The 18,446-nt window shown below is 49.4% G+C and overlaps 1 protein-coding gene across 1 annotated transcript; it reads right to left on the reverse strand.

Annotated features, from left to right (window-relative positions):
* Positions 1–6,488: 6,488 nt before the first annotated feature.
* On the reverse strand, positions 6,489–17,630 carry RAB3D (RAB3D, member RAS oncogene family). Its single transcript, XM_019964189.2, has 5 exons — positions 17,437–17,630; positions 15,620–15,886; positions 14,780–14,898; positions 14,565–14,689; positions 6,489–9,346 (listed from the first exon to the last, which is right to left on the reverse strand). The coding sequence occupies exons 2-5, from the start codon at positions 15,845–15,847 to the stop codon at positions 9,159–9,161; spliced, it is 660 nt and encodes a 219-aa protein (XP_019819748.1). The 5' UTR covers positions 15,848–15,886; positions 17,437–17,630; the 3' UTR covers positions 6,489–9,158.
* Between the last annotated feature and the right edge of the window lie 816 nt (positions 17,631–18,446).

Below are 18,446 nucleotides of genomic sequence, written 5' to 3' on the forward strand. Positions count from 1 at the left end.
TCCCAGCCTTCAGAACTGTAAGAAAGAAATGTCTGTTTATAAACCACTCAGTCTATTCTTTGACAGAACCCAAACAGACTAAGACAACACTCAAGACAACTAACAGTCCTTCCTTGACATCACTCAAAACTCAGGTCATCACTCAATTTTTTGATTGGCTCAGAAATGTCTTTTTACGCTCAGTTTCTTTGAATTAGGTCCAACCAGGTCCACACAGCATGTTTTTCATGTATCCTAAATTCCTTTTATCCTAATCCAGTAGTTATAGAATTGGAAAATGCATTTGAATACTCTGGGTCTTTTGTGCGTGTGCGTGTGCATGTGTGTGTGCATGCGTGTGCATGTGTGTGCATGCGTGTGCATGTTTTGCCTGAGCTGGGTCTTCATTGCTTTGCGAGGGCTTTCTCTAATTGCAGCGAGCAGGCGTGTGTGGGCTTCTCATTGCGATGGCTTATCTTATGGAGCACAGTCTGTGGGCAAGTGGGTTTCAGTAGTGGTGCACGAGCTTAGTTGCTCCGAGGCATATGGGATCTTCCTGGACCAGGAATCAAACCCATGTCCCCTGCAATGGCAGGTGAATTCTTATCCAGTGAGCCACCTGGGAAGTACTAGGTATTCTGTTAAAGCACAAGTGTCTGAACCCCACCTTAGAGCTTCTGACTCAGGAGATCTGGCAGGAGGCCCAGGAATCTGCTTTTCTAACAGGTTCCCAGGCCACGCTGCTGGTATGGGTGATGTACTTTTGAGAACCACTGCTCTGCATTCTCCCTCCTCTCCCCACCCCCTTGAGGCAGGAAAAGTGTGGAATATTGGGGAATACCACACCTTCTGGATTTGGGGCTTGCTTCTCTGTGGTCCCCTTATCTTGTTCCTCTTGCCCCATATTTCCTGTTCATCACTTGTTCTCAGCCCTGGCTTTACTTTAGAACCCCTGGGGAGGGGACTTCCCTGGCTGGCCAGTGGTTAAGAATCCATGCTTTCACTGCAGGGGGCATAGGTTCGATCCCTGGTCAGGGAAGTAAGATCCTGCATGCTTCCTGGTGTCACCAAAAAAGTAAGGAAAGAAAAAAAAAAATGAAGAACTGCCTGGGAGCTTTAATGAAATATCAGAGCCTGCACCACATCTCACTATCTCCTGATTTAATCTGTCTGGGTTGTGGCCTGGGCATGGAGACTGTTTCATTTACCCAGCTGACTGCAAGGGGTGGTCATGATCATAGCTGAGAATAAACCGAGTTTCATCCAAAGGTCATAGTGACCTGAATCAGTTTTTTCACTGAGGATTGCAAAATGGTTTATCCAATTCTTCCATCTTTCTTTTGGAGGGATCTTAAGGAGGGTAAAGTGGGCACTGGTCAAAATTGCTATGTGGCAATCATCTCCCACATCTGGCAGGACCATTCCTAGTTGCCCCTCACCCCCCCACCCCAAACCTACCCACTTCTCGGATTTCTGTCTGTAAACCAGAGGCACCACATGATCCCAGGGGCCAATCAGCACCTTCCATTGGTCTGACTGCAGTCATTGGTTCAGGCATGGACGTGGGACCCAAGCTGGCTAATGAGACTTGGTTTTGGGACTTTGAATACCCAGTGACCATGGTTGTGGGGGAGAACACCTTGTTCACAGGAAACTACCTCTTGGGGGCAAGAGATGGCGTAAAGAATCCTGAGACAGGACGCAAGTCCTGGCTGACACTTGGGCTCTGCTGCGGATGCACTTAAAAAATATCTGCGGAGTGTCTGCTGTGTGTCAGAAATGAACTGTTCTTAAAGTAGAACAGTAAAAGAGTTAAAGATACAGAGAACAAACAGATGGTTGCCAGAGGGGAGAATGTGGGAGAGGGGGAAGAATAGGTAAGGGAGGTTGAGAGGTATAAATTTCCAGTTGCAAAATAAATGAGTCAGGGGCTTGAAATGTACAGTGTGCGGAATATAGGCAATAACTGTGTAATATCTCTATATGGTGACAGACGGTAGCTAGACATATCTGGTAATCATTTTGCAATGTACAGAAATATCAAACCACTATGTTCTGTAACAGGAAGTAACATGGTGTTGTGGGTCAATTATACTTCAAAAACAAATGGAATTCTCTCGCAGTCCAGTGGTTAGGACTTAGTGTTTTCACTGCCCGAGTTTAATCCCTGGTTTGGGAACTAAGTTTCCTTGTGGCTCAACTGGTAAAGAATCCACCTGCAAAGCTTGAGACCTGGGTTCAATCCCTGGGTTGGAAAGATCCCCTGGAGAAGCAAAAGGCTACCCACTCCAGTATTCTGGCTTGGAGAATTCCACGGACTGTATAGTCCATGGGGTTGCAAAGAGTCAGACACGACTGAGTGACTTCCACTCACTTAACTTTGGGAACTAAGATCCTGTAAGTTGTGCCATATGCCCCCCAAAAACAAAATCATAGAAAAACAGATAAAATTTGTGCTTATCAAAAGCAGGGCATGGGGGGAGGGGAAATTGGACAGAGGCAGTCAAAAAACTACAAACTCCCAATTATAAGATAAAAAGAACTAGGGTTGCAATGTACAACACAATACATATAATTTGGGCTTCCCTGGTGGCTCAGTGGTCAAGAATTCACCTGACAATGCAGGAGACACGGATTTGATCCCTGATCCGGGAAGATCCCACATGCCACGAAGCAACTAAGCCCGTGAGTCACAACTATTGAGCCTGTGCTCTAGAGCCCAGGAACCAATCTATTGGACTGAAGCCCACAACTACTGAACCACAACCACTCTATATTTTAAAAAGGATTTCCTATGTTCTGTGGGGAAGGAAGATTGTAGCCAAGTCAAAGTGAAGTGGGTACCTTGGGGACCTAATACTGGTGACAGGTATCTGAGGTGGGGGCGGTCTTGTGAGACTGAGCCCTTAAACTGTGGGGTCTGCACTGACTCTGAACCACAACTACTGAAGCCCACATGCCGAGGAGCCTGAGTGCCACAAGGAGCGGTATCAGTGTGAGAAGCCAGTGCACGCAACCGAGAGTTCCCCCCCACCGCCCTTGCTGCAACTAGAGAAAAATCAGTGCAGCAACAAAGACCCAGCACAGCCAAAAGTAAATCAATTTAAAAAATTACTTTAAAATATAATTAACTTTGCTGTATGTTATATATGAAAATCAGTAAAAGTAAATCCTGAGTTTGCATCACGAGGAAAAAACATTTTTTCCTAGTTCTTTACCTTTGTATTTATATGAGATAACTTCCCTGACGGCTCAGACAGTAAAGAATCTGCCTGCAATGTGGGAGACCTGGGTTTGATCCCTGGATTGGGAAGATCCCCTGGAGAAGGGAATGGCAATCCACTCCATTGTAGACAGAGGCAATCCACTATAGACAGAGGCTACAGTCCATGAGTCTCAAAGAGTCAGACATGACTGAGCGACTAACACTTTGCCTTTTTTGATGGATATTCACTAAACTTACTTGGCAATCATTTCATGATGTATGTAAGTCAAATCATTATGTTATATACCTTAAATTTATACAGAGCTGTATGTCAATAAATGGAAAGTAAAAAACCTTTTTTTCTTTTTTTTTTTTTACAGTTTTTACTGTTTCTACTCACAAACGTGGAGGTTTTCCATACCAGGACTTTTTATTGCCTCATGCAAGCCAGGTGGCATGTGGGATCTTAGTTCCCCTACCGGGGATCAAACCCATGTCCCCAGCATTGGAAGGTGGATTCTCAACCACTGATGACCAGGAAAGTCCCACGAAACTCTTTAGTTACTATTAATATACCAAGCCTATAACTCAGATGCGAGTGACAGCGGGTGATTAACTCAGTCTCCAGCCCCTTTTCTCTCTGGAGCTCCCTCCCAGGACCTGAAGCTGATGGTTGTTGTTCAGTCACTAAGTCGTGTCCAACTCTTCACGGACTGCAGCATGCCAGGCTTCCCTGTCCTTCACTATCTTCCAGAGTTTGCTCAAATTCATGTCCATTGAGTTCGTGATGTTATCTAACCATCTCATCCTCTGCTGCCTCCTTCTCCCCTTGCCCTCAATTTTCCTCAGCATCAAGGGTCTTTTCCCATAAGTCAGCTCTTCGAATCAGGTGGCTTCAGTTTCAGTCCTTCCAATGAATATTCAGGATTGATTTCCTTCAGGATTGGTTGGTTTGATCTCCTTGCAGTCCAAGGGACTCTAAGAGTCTTCTCTAGCGCTACAATTTAAAAGTATCAGTTCTCTGGTGCTCAGCCTTTATGGTCCAACTCTCACATCCATACATAACTACTGGAAAAACCATAGCTTTGACTATATGGACCTTTGTCAGCAAAGTGATGTTTCTGCTTTTTAATATGCTGTCTAGTTTTGTCATAGTTTTCCTGCCAAGAAGCAAGCGTCTTTTAATTTCATGGCTACAGTCACAGTTTGTGATTTTGGAACCCGAGCAGAGAAACTCTGTCACTGCTTCCACTTTTTCCCCTTCTACTTGCCATACAGTGATGGTTCCAAACCATCATAGGCTGATGGTTCCAAATCTCTAACCATGGTTTGGTCTTTCTGGTGATCAGCCCTATACTGAAGCTACTTATGGGCCCCAGCCTAGGCTGTCTTCTTATTAGTACACAAAAGATGCTTATCACTCCAGAAATTCCAAGGGTTTTTAGGAGCTCTGTGCCAAGAACCAGGAACAAAGACCTAATATTTCCTTTTTATTGTGTCAGACAGGAAAGAGTTGGATGTGGAAGTAAAAAATTTAAAAATTCCTGCCTCTGAGGTGCAGATATTATAGTGAAGGAGACACAATTTAAGCGAGTAAACTGTATAGTATTTTAGATTCTAGGGGCTGTAGGGAGAAGGACACAGGGAAAGGGACATCAGGAATTCTGGGGGAGGGACTTCCCTGTGGTCCAGTGGCTAAGACTGTGTTCTCCCAATGCGGGGGCTCAGATTCAACCCCTGGTCAGGGAACTAGATCCCATATCCTGCAATTAAGAGTTTTCATACTGCAACTAAAGATCCTGCATGCTGCAACTAAGACCTAACACATCGTCCTCCTTACCCTCTATACCAAGGTGATGAAGCTAGATGGGCCCCGGGGTGAAGAAGTTCTCTCCTGTGTACAGAAAGTCCATAATAGTGTTGACTAAAAAATTAATCACAAGCCGAAAGTAGAGAATGTTTTATTTGGTGGAAATGTTTAGGAATCGAACCAGGGTCTCTGCATTGCAGGCGGATTCTTTACCAACTGAGCTATCAGGGAAGCCCTGGAGGAGCTTAAGACACAAAAAATACGGGCTCAGAACCAGGCAAAGCAAGATGACTGACGAAAGTAAACCAGGAAGAAATGTACCGTAAAAAGTGACTCAAACTACCACGAGGGCGTGACTCTGATCTCGCCTGTGTGTCTGATAGGGACAAAAGAGGATGATCAAATAGTTAGCTTGGAAACCCCGTTAATAAGATTAATGATCACTCGAGAAAGTAATGGGAAAATTCTGAAACAAGGTGGGCCTGCCTGACTTATTATATAGCAAAACAGGTCACTTAGCATCAAAGTCAGACTGGCTTGCTTAATGATAAAAGCAAGCTAACAACAAAACCATGCAACACGAGCATGGGGCATGCCCCAAAGCAATAAAATAATGGTGGCATGAGACCCACATCCTGCCCAGAGAGCTCACTGAGTTAGGAACCCCCAAAACGTGTTATTTGGCCCCTAAGATGTGCTCTTTGCACCATGCCCCCCAAAACAATAAAACAACAGTAGAAAATAAGGCCTACAATCTGCCCAGTGGTGTCATCAAGTTAATGACTCTACAGTCAGGCTCTGTGGACACAAAAAACTATCATTTACGGGAAGGTGACTTTTCAAAAAGAAGGAACTTCACTGTACTGAGACCTGAAAATATTTTCCAGAAGTGCTGTGACAGTCCTGGCCTGACCACGTAGGGAGGGACAAGTAAACCTCCCTGCCCTACCTGGGGGAAGACAGATAAGATTTTCTCCCCTTCCACTCTCTTCCTCTGACTATAAAAATGTAACTCACTGAGTACCCGGGGCAGGCAAGCATTGCGCTGCCCACTTGTGAACCTTACAAGCGTCCCTTTCTAAGAAATCACTTTTTATCTATCACTTTGCATGCATGCTAAGTCGATTCAGTCATGTCTGACTCTGGGACCCCAGGGGCTGTAGCCTGCCGTGGACTGTAGCCTCCTCCGTCTATGGGATTTTCCAGGCAAGGATACTGGAGTGGGTTGCCATGCCCTTCTCCAGGGGATCTTCCGGACCCAGGGATCAAACCCAGATCTCCTGCATTGCAGGAAAATTCTTTACCATCTGAGCCACCATGGAGGTCACCAGAGATCAGCCCAACTAGAGGCAGCCCCAGACCAGAGCTTCCCTGTCCTGATTCAGGTTCTGCAGCATCACACACGGCCCTCAACCAACTCTCCACTTGGCTGTGATTCAACTGTCCTCTTCCTGGAAACTCCATTTCACTAATGGAAAGAAAAGAACCACAGCATCTGGGCATAACAACTTTAATTTTTTATTTTCTCGAGAAAAGTGCACATCTTTATGACTGAACATCTAAGAACGGCTTACACAAGGAGAACCACACCCAGAATATAAAGGTCTAGAGCTCTCTCCTGGTGTGTTCTGGGATCATGGAGGAGAAGTCACTTATTGGAATTAGCACTTCAAGACTGAGATCAAATTTCACCCCTTGTTTTGTTTTCAGTGGAGCTGGGAGAGAAACACACAAGAAAATGATCCCCAGAGAAGCCAAAGAAAAGTAAAACAAACATAACCCCAAACCCCAAAAGGCGATCATGGCAATTTCCTGCTGACATTGGAAAGACAACTTGAAAGCAAATAAGAAGGCACAGCAGGGATGCAGGATACAGCCTCAAGGCACCTCCCCAGATCCCAGCCTCCCTGGCACCAGGAAGCTGTCTTCCCACAGCCTTTGGCTTAATCTTTGTTTGTAAACTCAACAAACCTCCATTCCCTCCTGGTGATCTTTGAGAACATCAGGTGCAGTTTTCCAGACACTGTCAGGAGTTAAACCTCCCCCCAAAACATCATAAGATAAAAACTGAACACCATTTTTAGATCAAACAAGAAAAATTCTCCTACATCATTCCCAGGCTTGAGAGAACCCTCAAGAGTGGCAGCTGTCTCAACTGCAACTTAAAGTTGAACTGCTGAAAAGTCTTGTGTAAACAGAAATCTTAGGCCAGGTCAGGTACAAGATGCAGCCAAAGCTGTCTTTTATCACACAGGCTATCACACAAGTCAGCTGGTCCCCTTGATAGTGACACTCTGGCCAAACGTTTTTTTTCTGGCAGCAGTTTAAGGAAAATGGACAGGCAAAGGCAATCTTGACAGGCCATGGTGTGTCTTAAGAAGCCTTTTTCTAGCTGCTTTAATTTCTTTTATGTTAAAGCAACTGACATTTTAGACTCCCCTGACCCAAACCTTCCGATGTTTCATGTGGTGTATTTCCAAGAACTTGTCCTTTTCATTGCAGTCAAGTTTGTTGGTGTACAAAAATACCCCCACTTTTGACGCTCTAAGGGCAGTCCCTGGTTTGGGGTGAACAGGGCCCTCTAGAAACAAATTCAATCTCCAGCTTCTGTAAAGGTAAGAACTACGTTAAACTGGACCCAGACCTTGCCCATTCCTTGTAGGAAGTAGCAGAGATCCTCAAGGCTACAGAAAGTCACTTTGGCAGCAGGGGCTGGGAGACTGGACAAATCACACACTTTGGCTGTCCTCACAGTGGAAAGTTCTGGGGTATCAGTGTTCCAGAGTAGAAAGAGGTACTGCGTCACCAAAGTTGGACTCAGGTGGGCAGGAAGGGCCACTGAGCGGAGGATGGGGCCAGGAAGGTGTCAAAATGAAGATCACCTCCCAGCAGGAGCCCCTGGTAGCTAGGGACGCCCAACCTGGTGGGCTCCCTGCTAGTGCCTCCATCAACCAGGGGGACTGTTCTCCACCCATCTGTCTTCAGCCTGCCACTCCCAAGCGGCATCTAGGAAATCCAAGTAGCAACAGAGGTTACCCAGCCCTACCTTCCCTGCTGCCCCTCCAGCCAAACCCCAAAGCGTTCTTTCCTGTGGCTCCTCCATTAGCAGGACCCCAGAGATAACATGGCTTCGGGAAGCCAGCCCTGTGTCTTCAAGGTTTTTCAAGTGGGAGGAGCCGATGTCCTCACATGGAGAGCCGCCAGCCAGTGCAGGCTATGCTACAGGAATATTGCTCAATTTCCTTTTTGAGCAGGATATGGGATGTGGAAAGACCTTGCTTAAAACATTACCAGCCAAACAGGGCCCGTGGAAGGCAGGGCAGGGCAGGAGAGCCTAAGCTTCTAACTCTGAATTAACTCCTGGTAAAAAGTCCTCAGCAGGAATGCATGATTCTCTGCCTGGCCCAGAGCAGCCCATAATTTCCAGAATTCTATTCTGGATTGAGAATGCAGTGGGTCAGCTGTAACAGTGGCAGGGTCGAGCAAATTCTGGGGAAGCTGAGAAGGCACTTCTGGGGTCCCTAAAGCCGCGGGTGGGGGTAGGGGGCGATCTGGGAAAAGCCGCTTTAATACTGCTTTCACAGGCAGAAGATCTGCAGGTCAGAAGGGAGGGGTCTGGGAGATGCAAAACCACCACCCTGGTTCACAGGCAGAAGGTTCACAGGCAGACTGGGCGATCCTGAGAAAGGACCTGCCTTCCACATCTCCACGGATGAATTCTGAGATCCCTCCCACCAACTCCCCACTCCCACCCCAACTGCACGAGGGAAAAGAACCATCTCTGGCCAGCACACGAACTAAAATCAATGCCCAACTCAGAAACGGATGCGGATAAGTGGTTCTAACCCAGAAGGCATGGCGGTTGCCCCTTCACCAGGCGGAGTGGGACGCGCCGTGTGCGTGCTCACTATCACCGTGACAATGCCAGGAAGCAGCAAGCTCGTTGCATGCCCCTTCCCCAGACCCTGCCCGCAGTGCAGGGTCTGGAGCCTGCGACAGGGGCTGCTTGGGCAGGCTGGTGGCCTTGGCCAGAGAACGCGCCATGCGGGAGTGGGGGCGGCCAATGGGAAGTTGGGGGCGCCCTGAGCTTGGAAACAGCCCTTATGGCTCATGCCTCAGTTACAGTCTCTGCCGAGGCAGGAGGGGGTGGGGTGGGGGAGTCTTCTAGCAGGGACAGCTGCTGGGCTGTGGCGCTGGAGTGTCCCCCAAGGCCGGGCCTTTCCCATTGCTGCCAGGACTAGAGCTGGGTTCCAGGGACTCATTCATCTTCTCGCAGATGACGTCCACCAGGCGCTCGAAGACCTGCTTCACGTTGATGTTCTCCTTGGCGCTGGCCTCGAAGAACTCAAAACCTGGAGGAATAGAAGATGGGAAGATGTGGGAATTCCCTGGCGGTCCAGTGGCTAAGACTCCGTGCTTCCACTGCAGGAGGCACGGGTTTGATCCCTGGTCGGGAAACTAATATCCTACATGTTGTGGCAGGGGGTGGGGAGGGTGTTTAAACATAATAAATGGCATTAAAAAAAAAAAAAAGATAGGATGATCTGTGAAACCCTGGGGGGTCAGCGCCTGGGCTATGGCATCACACGAACCTGGGTTCCAAGCCCAGTTCTGACCTTCGTTCAGCTGAGACTCTTAGTCTTTCGGAGCCTCAGTTTGCTCTTCTGTAAAATGGGAACAATGATGCTGCTGATGTTGATAAAAATGTGTGACAGCAGCGCTTGCCCGGACTACCTTGCGTATCTGTCACAAGGCAGCGGTGGCAAGAGTCTTACCCCAGTTAAGCGGTACTCATCCTCTATCCAATTTCTGCTGCACAGGAAGGCACAGCCAGGGTGCCCACAAAGCCCAATATTTATGTGGACCTTTTAAGCGCAGCCAAGTATTTCACATGTTCTGGAACATATGCTCCAGGTCAAATAAAACAGGACTGGCTTCAGCCCAGGGCTACCCAATCTGTAACCTCTGTCAGCCAGATAATGGCAGGTTTCGCAGAGTTTTAGAGAGCATACAATGTACGCAGTTCCTGGCCTACAGAGTGCACTAAAAACAGTAATAATAATAATAGGCAGTGCTTACACAATGCTTACTATGTGACAGGTACTTTTCTAAGAACTTTATGTAAATTAACTCATTTAAGGATGCTCTGGGCATGCGCAGTCACTCAGTCTGAGGTAGATAGTTTTTGTGGGGGGAGCTGGACCATGCAGCTTGTGGGATCCTAGTTCCCCAATCAGGGATTGGATCCATGCCCCCTACAGTGGAAGGGTGGAGCCCTAACCACCTGACTGCTAGGGAATGCCCTATGCTATTATAGCCCATTTTATAGATGGGAAAACTGAGGCACACAGCAGGAAAGTCACTCATGTAAATTCACACAGGTTAACACACTCAGGCTGCCTGGTTGAAATAATAACAGATTAAACATTTCTCGTGTACCACCTTGGGCCTCAGGAGGGAGGGCAGGCTGGCTGATTCCTTTTGGGGAAGGGGAGGGTGAAGCAGATTTGAATAGACTTTTAGCATCACAGGGATCATCATAACTTTTTCTCTTAAAAAAAAAAATGTTTAGGAACTTCCCTGGTGGTCTAGTGGTTAAGAATCTGCTTTCCAATGCAGGGGATATAGGTTCAATCCCTGGTTGGGGAACTAAGATCCCACGTGCCTCAGGGCAACTAAGCCTGAGTGCTGGAACTACTGTGCCCATGCTCTGCAACAAGAGAAAACCCAGCGCTGCAACAAGACCCAACAAAGCAAAAAAAAAAAAAAAAGCTTATCCACTTAGCAAAAGGTGAGAGGTGGTACAAATGCTTTGGGGCCCTGCCCAGAGTTCCTGGGCTACAAGAAGTGGCCCAGCAACCTGAAAATAGGGTGCACATGACTGTCCTTCCTGCACCCTGTGCCCCGGTTCAGGCTCCACCTGCTGGGAGCTATGGTCCCCAGTGTATCCCCATCTGCCGTTCCCAAGGTAGGCCAGAAATTCAGACAAATGTCCAGGCTACTACACACAGCACAGGGTGAACAGGCCTCTATTCTAACCCTTGGAGAAGGCAATGGCACCCCACTCCAGTACTCTTGCCTGGAAAATCCCATGGATGGAGGAGCCTGGGAGGCTGCAGTCCATGGGGTTGCGAAGAGTCGGACACGACTGAGCGTCTTCACTTTCACTTTTCACTTTCATGCATTGGAGAAGGAAATGGCAACCCACTCCAGTGTTCTTGCCTGGAGAATCCCAGGGGTGGGGGAGCCTGGTGGGCTGCCGTCTATGGGGTCGCACAGAGTCGGACACGACTGAAGTGACTTAGCAGTAGCAGCATTCTAACCCTTGTCATTATCATGTAGCACTAGATAAATATCATTATAATTAGTAAATATATAATTATCCATCTATGTCTCCACTATTAGAATACCCGCACCAAGAGGGCAGGCTGTCTATCTGCCTTGTCCACAACTGCAGCCCAGGGCCTGGCACAGAGCAAGCGCTCAGAAACTACTGACTGAATGACTGATCAGATGGATGGATGGATGGGTGGGTAGAGGGATATATGGATGAATGATGTGATTTTAGATGGATAGATGTACAGGTGGATGGATGGATGGGTAGATGGGAGGATGTATAGATAAGTGTATAGATGGATGGATAGTAGATGGATGGACGGAGAAATGGATATATAGATGAATGAATGGATGAATGTATAGATAGATGTATAGATGGATGGATGAGTGGATGGATGAATAGATGGATGAATGGGTGGATGACAGAGGCAGGAAACGACCTCTATCCTGAGCCTGGTGATCATCAATGTCACCCCACCGTCTTCCCAGGCAAATTTGGCATTTCATTAATCATGTCTAGCTCTGCCTCAAACAATCTTGAGTTTTTCTTCTTTTTTTAAGACTTAATTTTTGGCTGCCCCACACAACAGGATCTTAGTTCCCCAACCAGGAAACTGAACCCACATCTCCTGCAGTTGAAGTGCGGAGCCTTAACTACTGGACCACCAGTGAAGTCCCAGTTTGTTTTTTTTTAAATACCTTATTTCTTCTAATTATGAATATTCACTAGAGAAACTACTGAAAAGTATCAAGTCAGCTAAAAATGTTGTGTGTAATCTCATCACCCAGAAACAACTACTATTGCTGTTTTGACATCTAGCTTTCCACTTAAAAAAAAAAATACATAATTGTTGGGGTTTGGTTTGTAGTGGGTAGGAATATGTGTGCACACGTGTGTGGATTTTTTTCTTACAAAATTGGGGTCCAAATCCATCTCCTAACTTGTTGTCTGATATTTTAAACTTAATGGAAGAGCGGGAATCGCCCCCTGACCCCCAGGAACTAGATGTTTTCCACAAGAAGGTGTGAGCAGGGGACTTCCCCGGTGGTCCAGTGGTTAAGACTCTGCGCAGCCACGGCAGGGGGCAAGGGTTCAATCCCTGGTCAGGGAACTAAGATCCCCCATCCCGCGTGTTGCAGCCAACGACAACAACAAAGGTGTGGGCAGCATTCTCAAGTATTCCAGCCTACGGCAGGGCCCCAACAGCTGACCCCCAGCACATCTGTAAATGGGACCCAGGCTCAGGTTCCTAAAGCACACTTGACAAAGGAGCAGAGTCAAACCCCAAACGGGGGACCTTCCACAGAACAAAGACCCAGTTTCTCCAACAGATGATGGCAAGAAAAAAAAAGGAAAAGAAAGAGGGGATGGTTACGGTCCAGGGGTCTGTGAAGTTTCTCTGCAAAGGGTCAGACAGTAAATCTCTTAGGTTTTAGGCACAAACATCAGCAACACTTCACAATCATGCTAGCTAACGCTTAGATGCAAACCACACATACGCAGGATTCTGTTGGCACTGCTTCATGCGTCATAACTCATTTAACCCTCCTGACAACCTAACCAGGTGGGGCTGTTATTATATTATCTGCCTTTCACACACGAGGAAGTGCTGGCCCAGAGAGCTAAAGTCACCGGTGCGAGATCACAAAGCCATCAAGAAATAACTGCAGTTAATGTTCAATCAGGGCCAGGATTTGCTTATTTAATCTAACAGTCCTATGAGGTAGATGAGGTTTTCACCTGTTTCCTAGATGGAGCAATGGAAGCACAGAGAGGGTAGGTGAGATGCCAAAGGTCACATAGTTAGTGGGTTGCAGGAGGGGATTCTAGCTCCAGAGTCTCCGTCCTTAACCCGCCCTCCCTGCATAGTGCTTACATTCCCTCTTGGACAGAAAGTCCTGGGGAGGGCCTAGAATACTCCAGGACAAGATTTTCTTTTAGCTTAAACTTTGAATCGAGAATCCATTCACCTGATTCACAAAGGTAGGCTGAAAAGTTCCCCTCCAACCCTGGTAGCATCCCAGGTCACCAGGATTACTAGATCCTTCTGTATCTTTCCAGAGTTCCTTTAAGCAAACATCAATATACATCAATATATACCCTTTTTAAACGCTAATGCAGGGGTTGGCAAACTGAGCTGCAGGCCAATCTGGCTTGTTGCCTATTTTCTTTATAAGTATTTATTCAAGAACTAAATTTAAGTATATTGGGCCTTCTTGGTGGCTCAGTGGTAAAGAATCTGCCTGCTAAGGCAGGAGACACAAGTTCGATCCCTGGGAAGATCCCGTGTAGAAAGAAATGGCAACCCACTCCAGTATTCTTGCCTGCAAAATTCCATGGACAGAGGAGCCTGGAGGGCTATAGTATGTGGGGTCACAGAGTCAGACATGACTGATCGACTGAGCATGCGTGAACATAGCTGATTTATCATATTATGTGTTAGTCTCAGGTGCTGTTGCCTATTTGTGTAATTAAAGTTTTATTGGCAGACAGTCACACTCATTCACTGATGTATTATCCAAGGCTGCTTTCAGGCACAGCTGAGCAGTTAGACCCTAGGACTGAAAATATTTCCTATTTGGCCCTTTAAGAAAATGTTGGCAAGGGACTTCCCTGGCAGTCCAGTGGTTAGGGCCCCTCGCTTCCACTGCAGGGAGCATGGGTGCAGTCCCTGGTTGGGGAACTAAGATCCCACAAGCTTCACTGTGCAGCCAAAAAAAGAAAATGTTTGCTGATCCCTGGACTAAAAGCAGCAGCCATACCCACTATTCTGTAGTTTGCTTTTTCCACTTACCCATATATCCACAGACTGCAGAACATAAAGGATGGCCTGATCCTTTTACACAGCTGCATAGTATTCCCTCACGTGACTATACTTTATGTGTAGCTGCTTCCCCCACTGTGAGAGACTTGGGAGGCTGCCAAGCTTTCCCTCCTAATAACTGTGCTGTAATTTGATACACCCGTCACTTCCCACATGGGTGTTGTTTGTAGGATAAATTCCCAGAAATGGTTTTGCTGAGTTTGGGTTCCCAGGGCAGTTGGGCAGTAAAGGTTATCTGTGGGTAAATCCTCTGGAATTAAATGTAGCAGGTGGTATACATGCAGGTATTTTTCTGGGCAGATCTTCAAAGGGCAAAGTATTGGTGACTGGTTGGACCTGGGACTCAAGCATAGGGATGGAGGTTTGGTTCTGGGAGGTCCAGGGCCTGTAGCCCAGGTTGGGCACTGACCAAGGTCGTCGGCGAGCCTCCGGCCTTCCTCGGTGGGCACAACACGCTCATCCTCCAGGTCACACTTGTTCCCCACGAGGATGACCTGAGCGTTGTCCCAGGAGTAGGTCTTGATCTGCGTGGCCCTGTGGAGTTGGGAGGGCTGTGTTAGGCCAGAGATTAGGGTCAGGGAGAGAGGGTGAAGGTCAGGGGGTAAGTGGTCAGCAAGCACTCACCAGTCCTGCACGGCAGCAAAGGACTCCTGGTTGGCAACGTCATACATGAGCAGGAAGCCCATGGCTCCGCGGTAGTAGGCTGTGGTGATGGTACGGTAGCGCTCCTGGCCCGCCGTGTCCTGGGCACACAGTGGGGTCAGGCATCTAGAAGCCACCCTGTTCCCCACCCTACCTCTCCAGGTGGGCACCCCAGCCTCACAGCCCCAGTCTGATGACCAGGACATGGACCTGCCCTCACAGCCCCCGATTTAATGGGGAGAAATATGGGCCTGCTCTAGTCTGATGGAGGGGACATGCACCCTGTCCTTGAGGGGTTTCCAGTCTGAGGGGTCGGTGGCCTCTCAAAGACTTATTAAGCCCCCTATGACCTCATCTCCAAGAACCAACTTCATGACCACAAACAAGAACCACCTTGACCAGAGGGTACCACCTTGGTGCAGACAGTCTGATGCTCATTACCATGACAATCATTACCAGCAGGTGCTTTGGGAGCTCGAGCATGACTCTGAAGAAGCTCAGTGGAAGCCTCCGGGCCTGTCCCAACAGGGTACCCAAACCTCTTCCCCATTCGTCACCAGATCTTCTAATCCAGCTTGGGTTAGTACTGTCTCCCCCTCAGACCCTAGAGAGCAGGGTAAATCCCCCTCATCCTGATGAATTCACTTCATGGATAATACCCCTACTGCTCTTCACATCTACCCCAAGCCCTCTCCCCGGCTCTGGATCACTGTTGCTGACCTGGGACCCCTCCCCACAGCCCTACACCCTCTCCTGAGCTTCCCCAGAGGAACCCCAGCCCCTGCCTGGGCCGGCAGACCCATAGACTGCCGCCTGGCCCACCCAGATCTGCAGCTTGATCCTCTTGTCATGGCGGTAGACTGTCTTGACCTTGAAGTCAATGCCCACGGTGCTGACAAAGGCGGGCGTGAAGGAGTCGTCGGCGTATCGGAACAGGAAGGACGTCTTGCCCACGCTGCTGTTGCCAATGAGCAGCAGCTTGAACATGTAGTCGAAGTTCTGGTCCGCTGCATCCCGCTGGCCTGTTGGGGGGTCTCCAGCTGATGCCATCTTGCCAGGGAGCCTCCTGGAATGGGGAGAGCTGGAGGCCTGCAGGGAAAATGACACCGGGAATGGTCCCAGTGTCTACACTGGTTGTTGTTGTTTTAGTTACTAAGTCATGTCCAACTCTGCGACTCCATGGACAGTAGCCTGCCAGACTCCTTTGTCCATGGGATTTTCCAGGCAAGAATACCAGAGTGGGTTGCTATTTCTTCCTCCAAGCAATCTTCCCAACCCCGGGTCTCTTGCATCAGCAGGCAGTTTCTTTACCACAGAGCCACCTGGGAAGCCCATGCACCGGACCTGGGCTCAAATCCTGGCTCTGCCACTTGGACGTCAAGTGATCTTGGATGCGTCACTTGCCCTTGTGGGGCCTCAGCATCCTCGCCTAGAAAATGGGGATGTTTGCCAAATGCAAGGGTCCAGGTTGGGGGTGCCTCATCGGGCTGCTGAGGAACCAGAACCTTCGGAAGGTGCAGGTGTGGACTTTGCCCCGGGGCGAGAAGCTGGCGTGGCCCAAGTGTGAGCTGGGGGTAGCTGGGGCTGTCAGCTGGATAAAGCCGCCGCCCCCCCACCACCACCACCCAGGGCCTGGGTGTTGACTTTGGCAGGTGTTAGCCACCCGCCTGCCCCTACGCAGGCCAACTTTAAGTCCTTCCCTGAAGCCCATGGGGAGGGGGCTTTAAGTGGATACACCCCAGGGTTCAATGCCCAGTTCTACCCCCAAATGGGGCCTGCCACCTTCTGTTTGTCAAAGGGGCTGGGCCCATCTGCCTCCCAGGAAAGCTGACTCACCCCAGCCCAGCGTCAGCCCACAGAGGCCAGAAAGATGGTCTTCCAATCCAAGGAAACCACCCACCCCAGCCACCACCCTGACCACCTGGATGGGCCTTTCCTGTCAATCTGTCCCCACAGATAAGGCTGCTTCATCTGGGACCATGCACGCCCTCAGTCACTGCAGAGGCCTATTTTCCTAGCTGTTGTGGCTGCTCCCTGAGCCTCACAGGGAGGCCCCAGAAGGCCTGGGTGAATGTGGGGCAACCAGCAGAGGCACCCCTGGCAAAGCCATTTCTCAACTACCCCCTGAGGCTTTTATCCAGGTTAAAAAGGAGGACCCAGCCGGCCCTCCTTTCCTGCCCAGCCCTCTGCCCCACCCCGTGTTCCGGGAGAACGAGTTTGAGGAGGGGAAGGGAAGAGGCAGGAAGCCTTTCCCCATGCTAGGCAGGGCAGCTGGGATGGGGCCCCAACTCCGCCCCACCCTCAGCCCACCTGTCAGCCGGTCCCACCTCTTATCTTGACCATCTGGCGACTCTCCATCAGGCCAGGCACGAGTTAAGGGACCCCGGAGGGCTCGGTCCTGTCCCCCTCGTCACCTGATGTGGGGCGCCCCAGCCAGTGCTGGGGAGCTCCGAGCTTCCTCCATCACCATATGGTCACATCTCTTGTCTCCAGCTGGGCTTTCTGCCCCGCCCGCGCCCCATTAACGCTCCCGATGAGCCCAGCTGGGTAGGGGCGAGGGAAGTGGCGTCCCCCGCCGCCTGCCTTTGTTCCCCAGGACCCCGGCCCTCCCCGGCTAAGCCCCAGTCCCCCCCGGAGACCTGCTGGGACGCGGAGGCGCGGGCTGGAGTGCTCTCCCTCCGAGGGAGTCACTTCGCGTAGTGGGGGACGCTGGCTGCGAGGGTTCTGCCTCCGAACTCTCTGCGACCTGGCCCTGGTTGCGACCCAGACCCCGCAGCCGCAGACGCCGCCGCCGCTGCCAGCAGCCACCCGGATCCCGCTCCGGCCCCGCCCCTAAGCGGGAAGAGGGGCCGCTCCTGGGGAAGGGCGGGGAGGAACCGGGGCGGGGCTTGTGGGGCTGGGCGGAGGCGGAGTGGGACGGGGGAGGGGCTGGAAGTATCTCCAAGCGCGCAGCTAGCTGTCTGTTCCGTGCCAATAAACATTTCATTTTAACCAACCAGACGTGGAGTTCCTACATGTGCACAGCAGCTAAGAGCACGGACTCTGGAGCCAGGTTCCAATCTCAGCTCCACCACTTCCAGTCCTTGTCGCTTTGGACATGTTAACCTCCCCGGGCCTCATTTTCCCTATCCATCATGTGGTCCGTCGTTAACAAGGGTGCCCACTTCACAGGGTTGGGTAAAGGTTCTGATATGAGTTTGTTGTTTGTAAAGTGCAGCGCCTGACCCTAAACTGGGCTAGACACCTTTTCCAAATACCTGAAGAGTTAACCCCCTCCTTTTACAGATAAAGAAATTGGAAATCAGAGAGGGGCAGGCCCTGGCCTGAGGCCACAAAATTTGATATCCAGGCCCAACTGTGGTTTTTTTCTTCAGGCCAACAGTAGAGAATCTGCATTTATAATATTCAGGCTTAGGATTTCTCTGGCGGCCACGTAGTTAAGACTCCATGCTTCCACTTCAGGGGGCATGGGTTTGATCCCCTGCTCAGGGAACTAAGGTCCCACATGTCATGTGGCCAAAAAATTTTTAAAACCAAAAATTTTTAAAGTTCAGGCTTTGGTGGATTCCTAATTCAAACAACTGCACCTGAAGCCACTTGCTGAACTTCACTGAGCCCCCATTGCTTCTTGGGAGCAATGTTAGCCACC

This window comes from Bos indicus, chromosome 7, assembly GCF_029378745.1.
Source record: "Bos indicus isolate NIAB-ARS_2022 breed Sahiwal x Tharparkar chromosome 7, NIAB-ARS_B.indTharparkar_mat_pri_1.0, whole genome shotgun sequence".
Lineage (NCBI taxonomy): Eukaryota > Metazoa > Chordata > Mammalia > Artiodactyla > Bovidae > Bos > Bos indicus.

What these genes read in the sequence shown, in the direction of transcription:
- RAB3D (XM_019964189.2), bottom strand. Translation starts at nt 15,847, where the DNA reads ATGGCATCAGCTGGAGACCCCCCAACAGGCCAGCGGGATGCAGCGGAC. An exon ending in TTTGCTGCCGTGCAGGACTG is followed by an intron (nt 14,690 to 14,779) that starts GTGAGTGCTTGC and finishes CCAACTCCACAG; the next exon opens with GGCCACGCAGATCAAGACCT. An exon ending in GAGGCTCGCCGACGACCTTG is followed by an intron (nt 9,347 to 14,564) that starts GTCAGTGCCCAA and finishes CTATTCCTCCAG; the next exon opens with GTTTTGAGTTCTTCGAGGCC.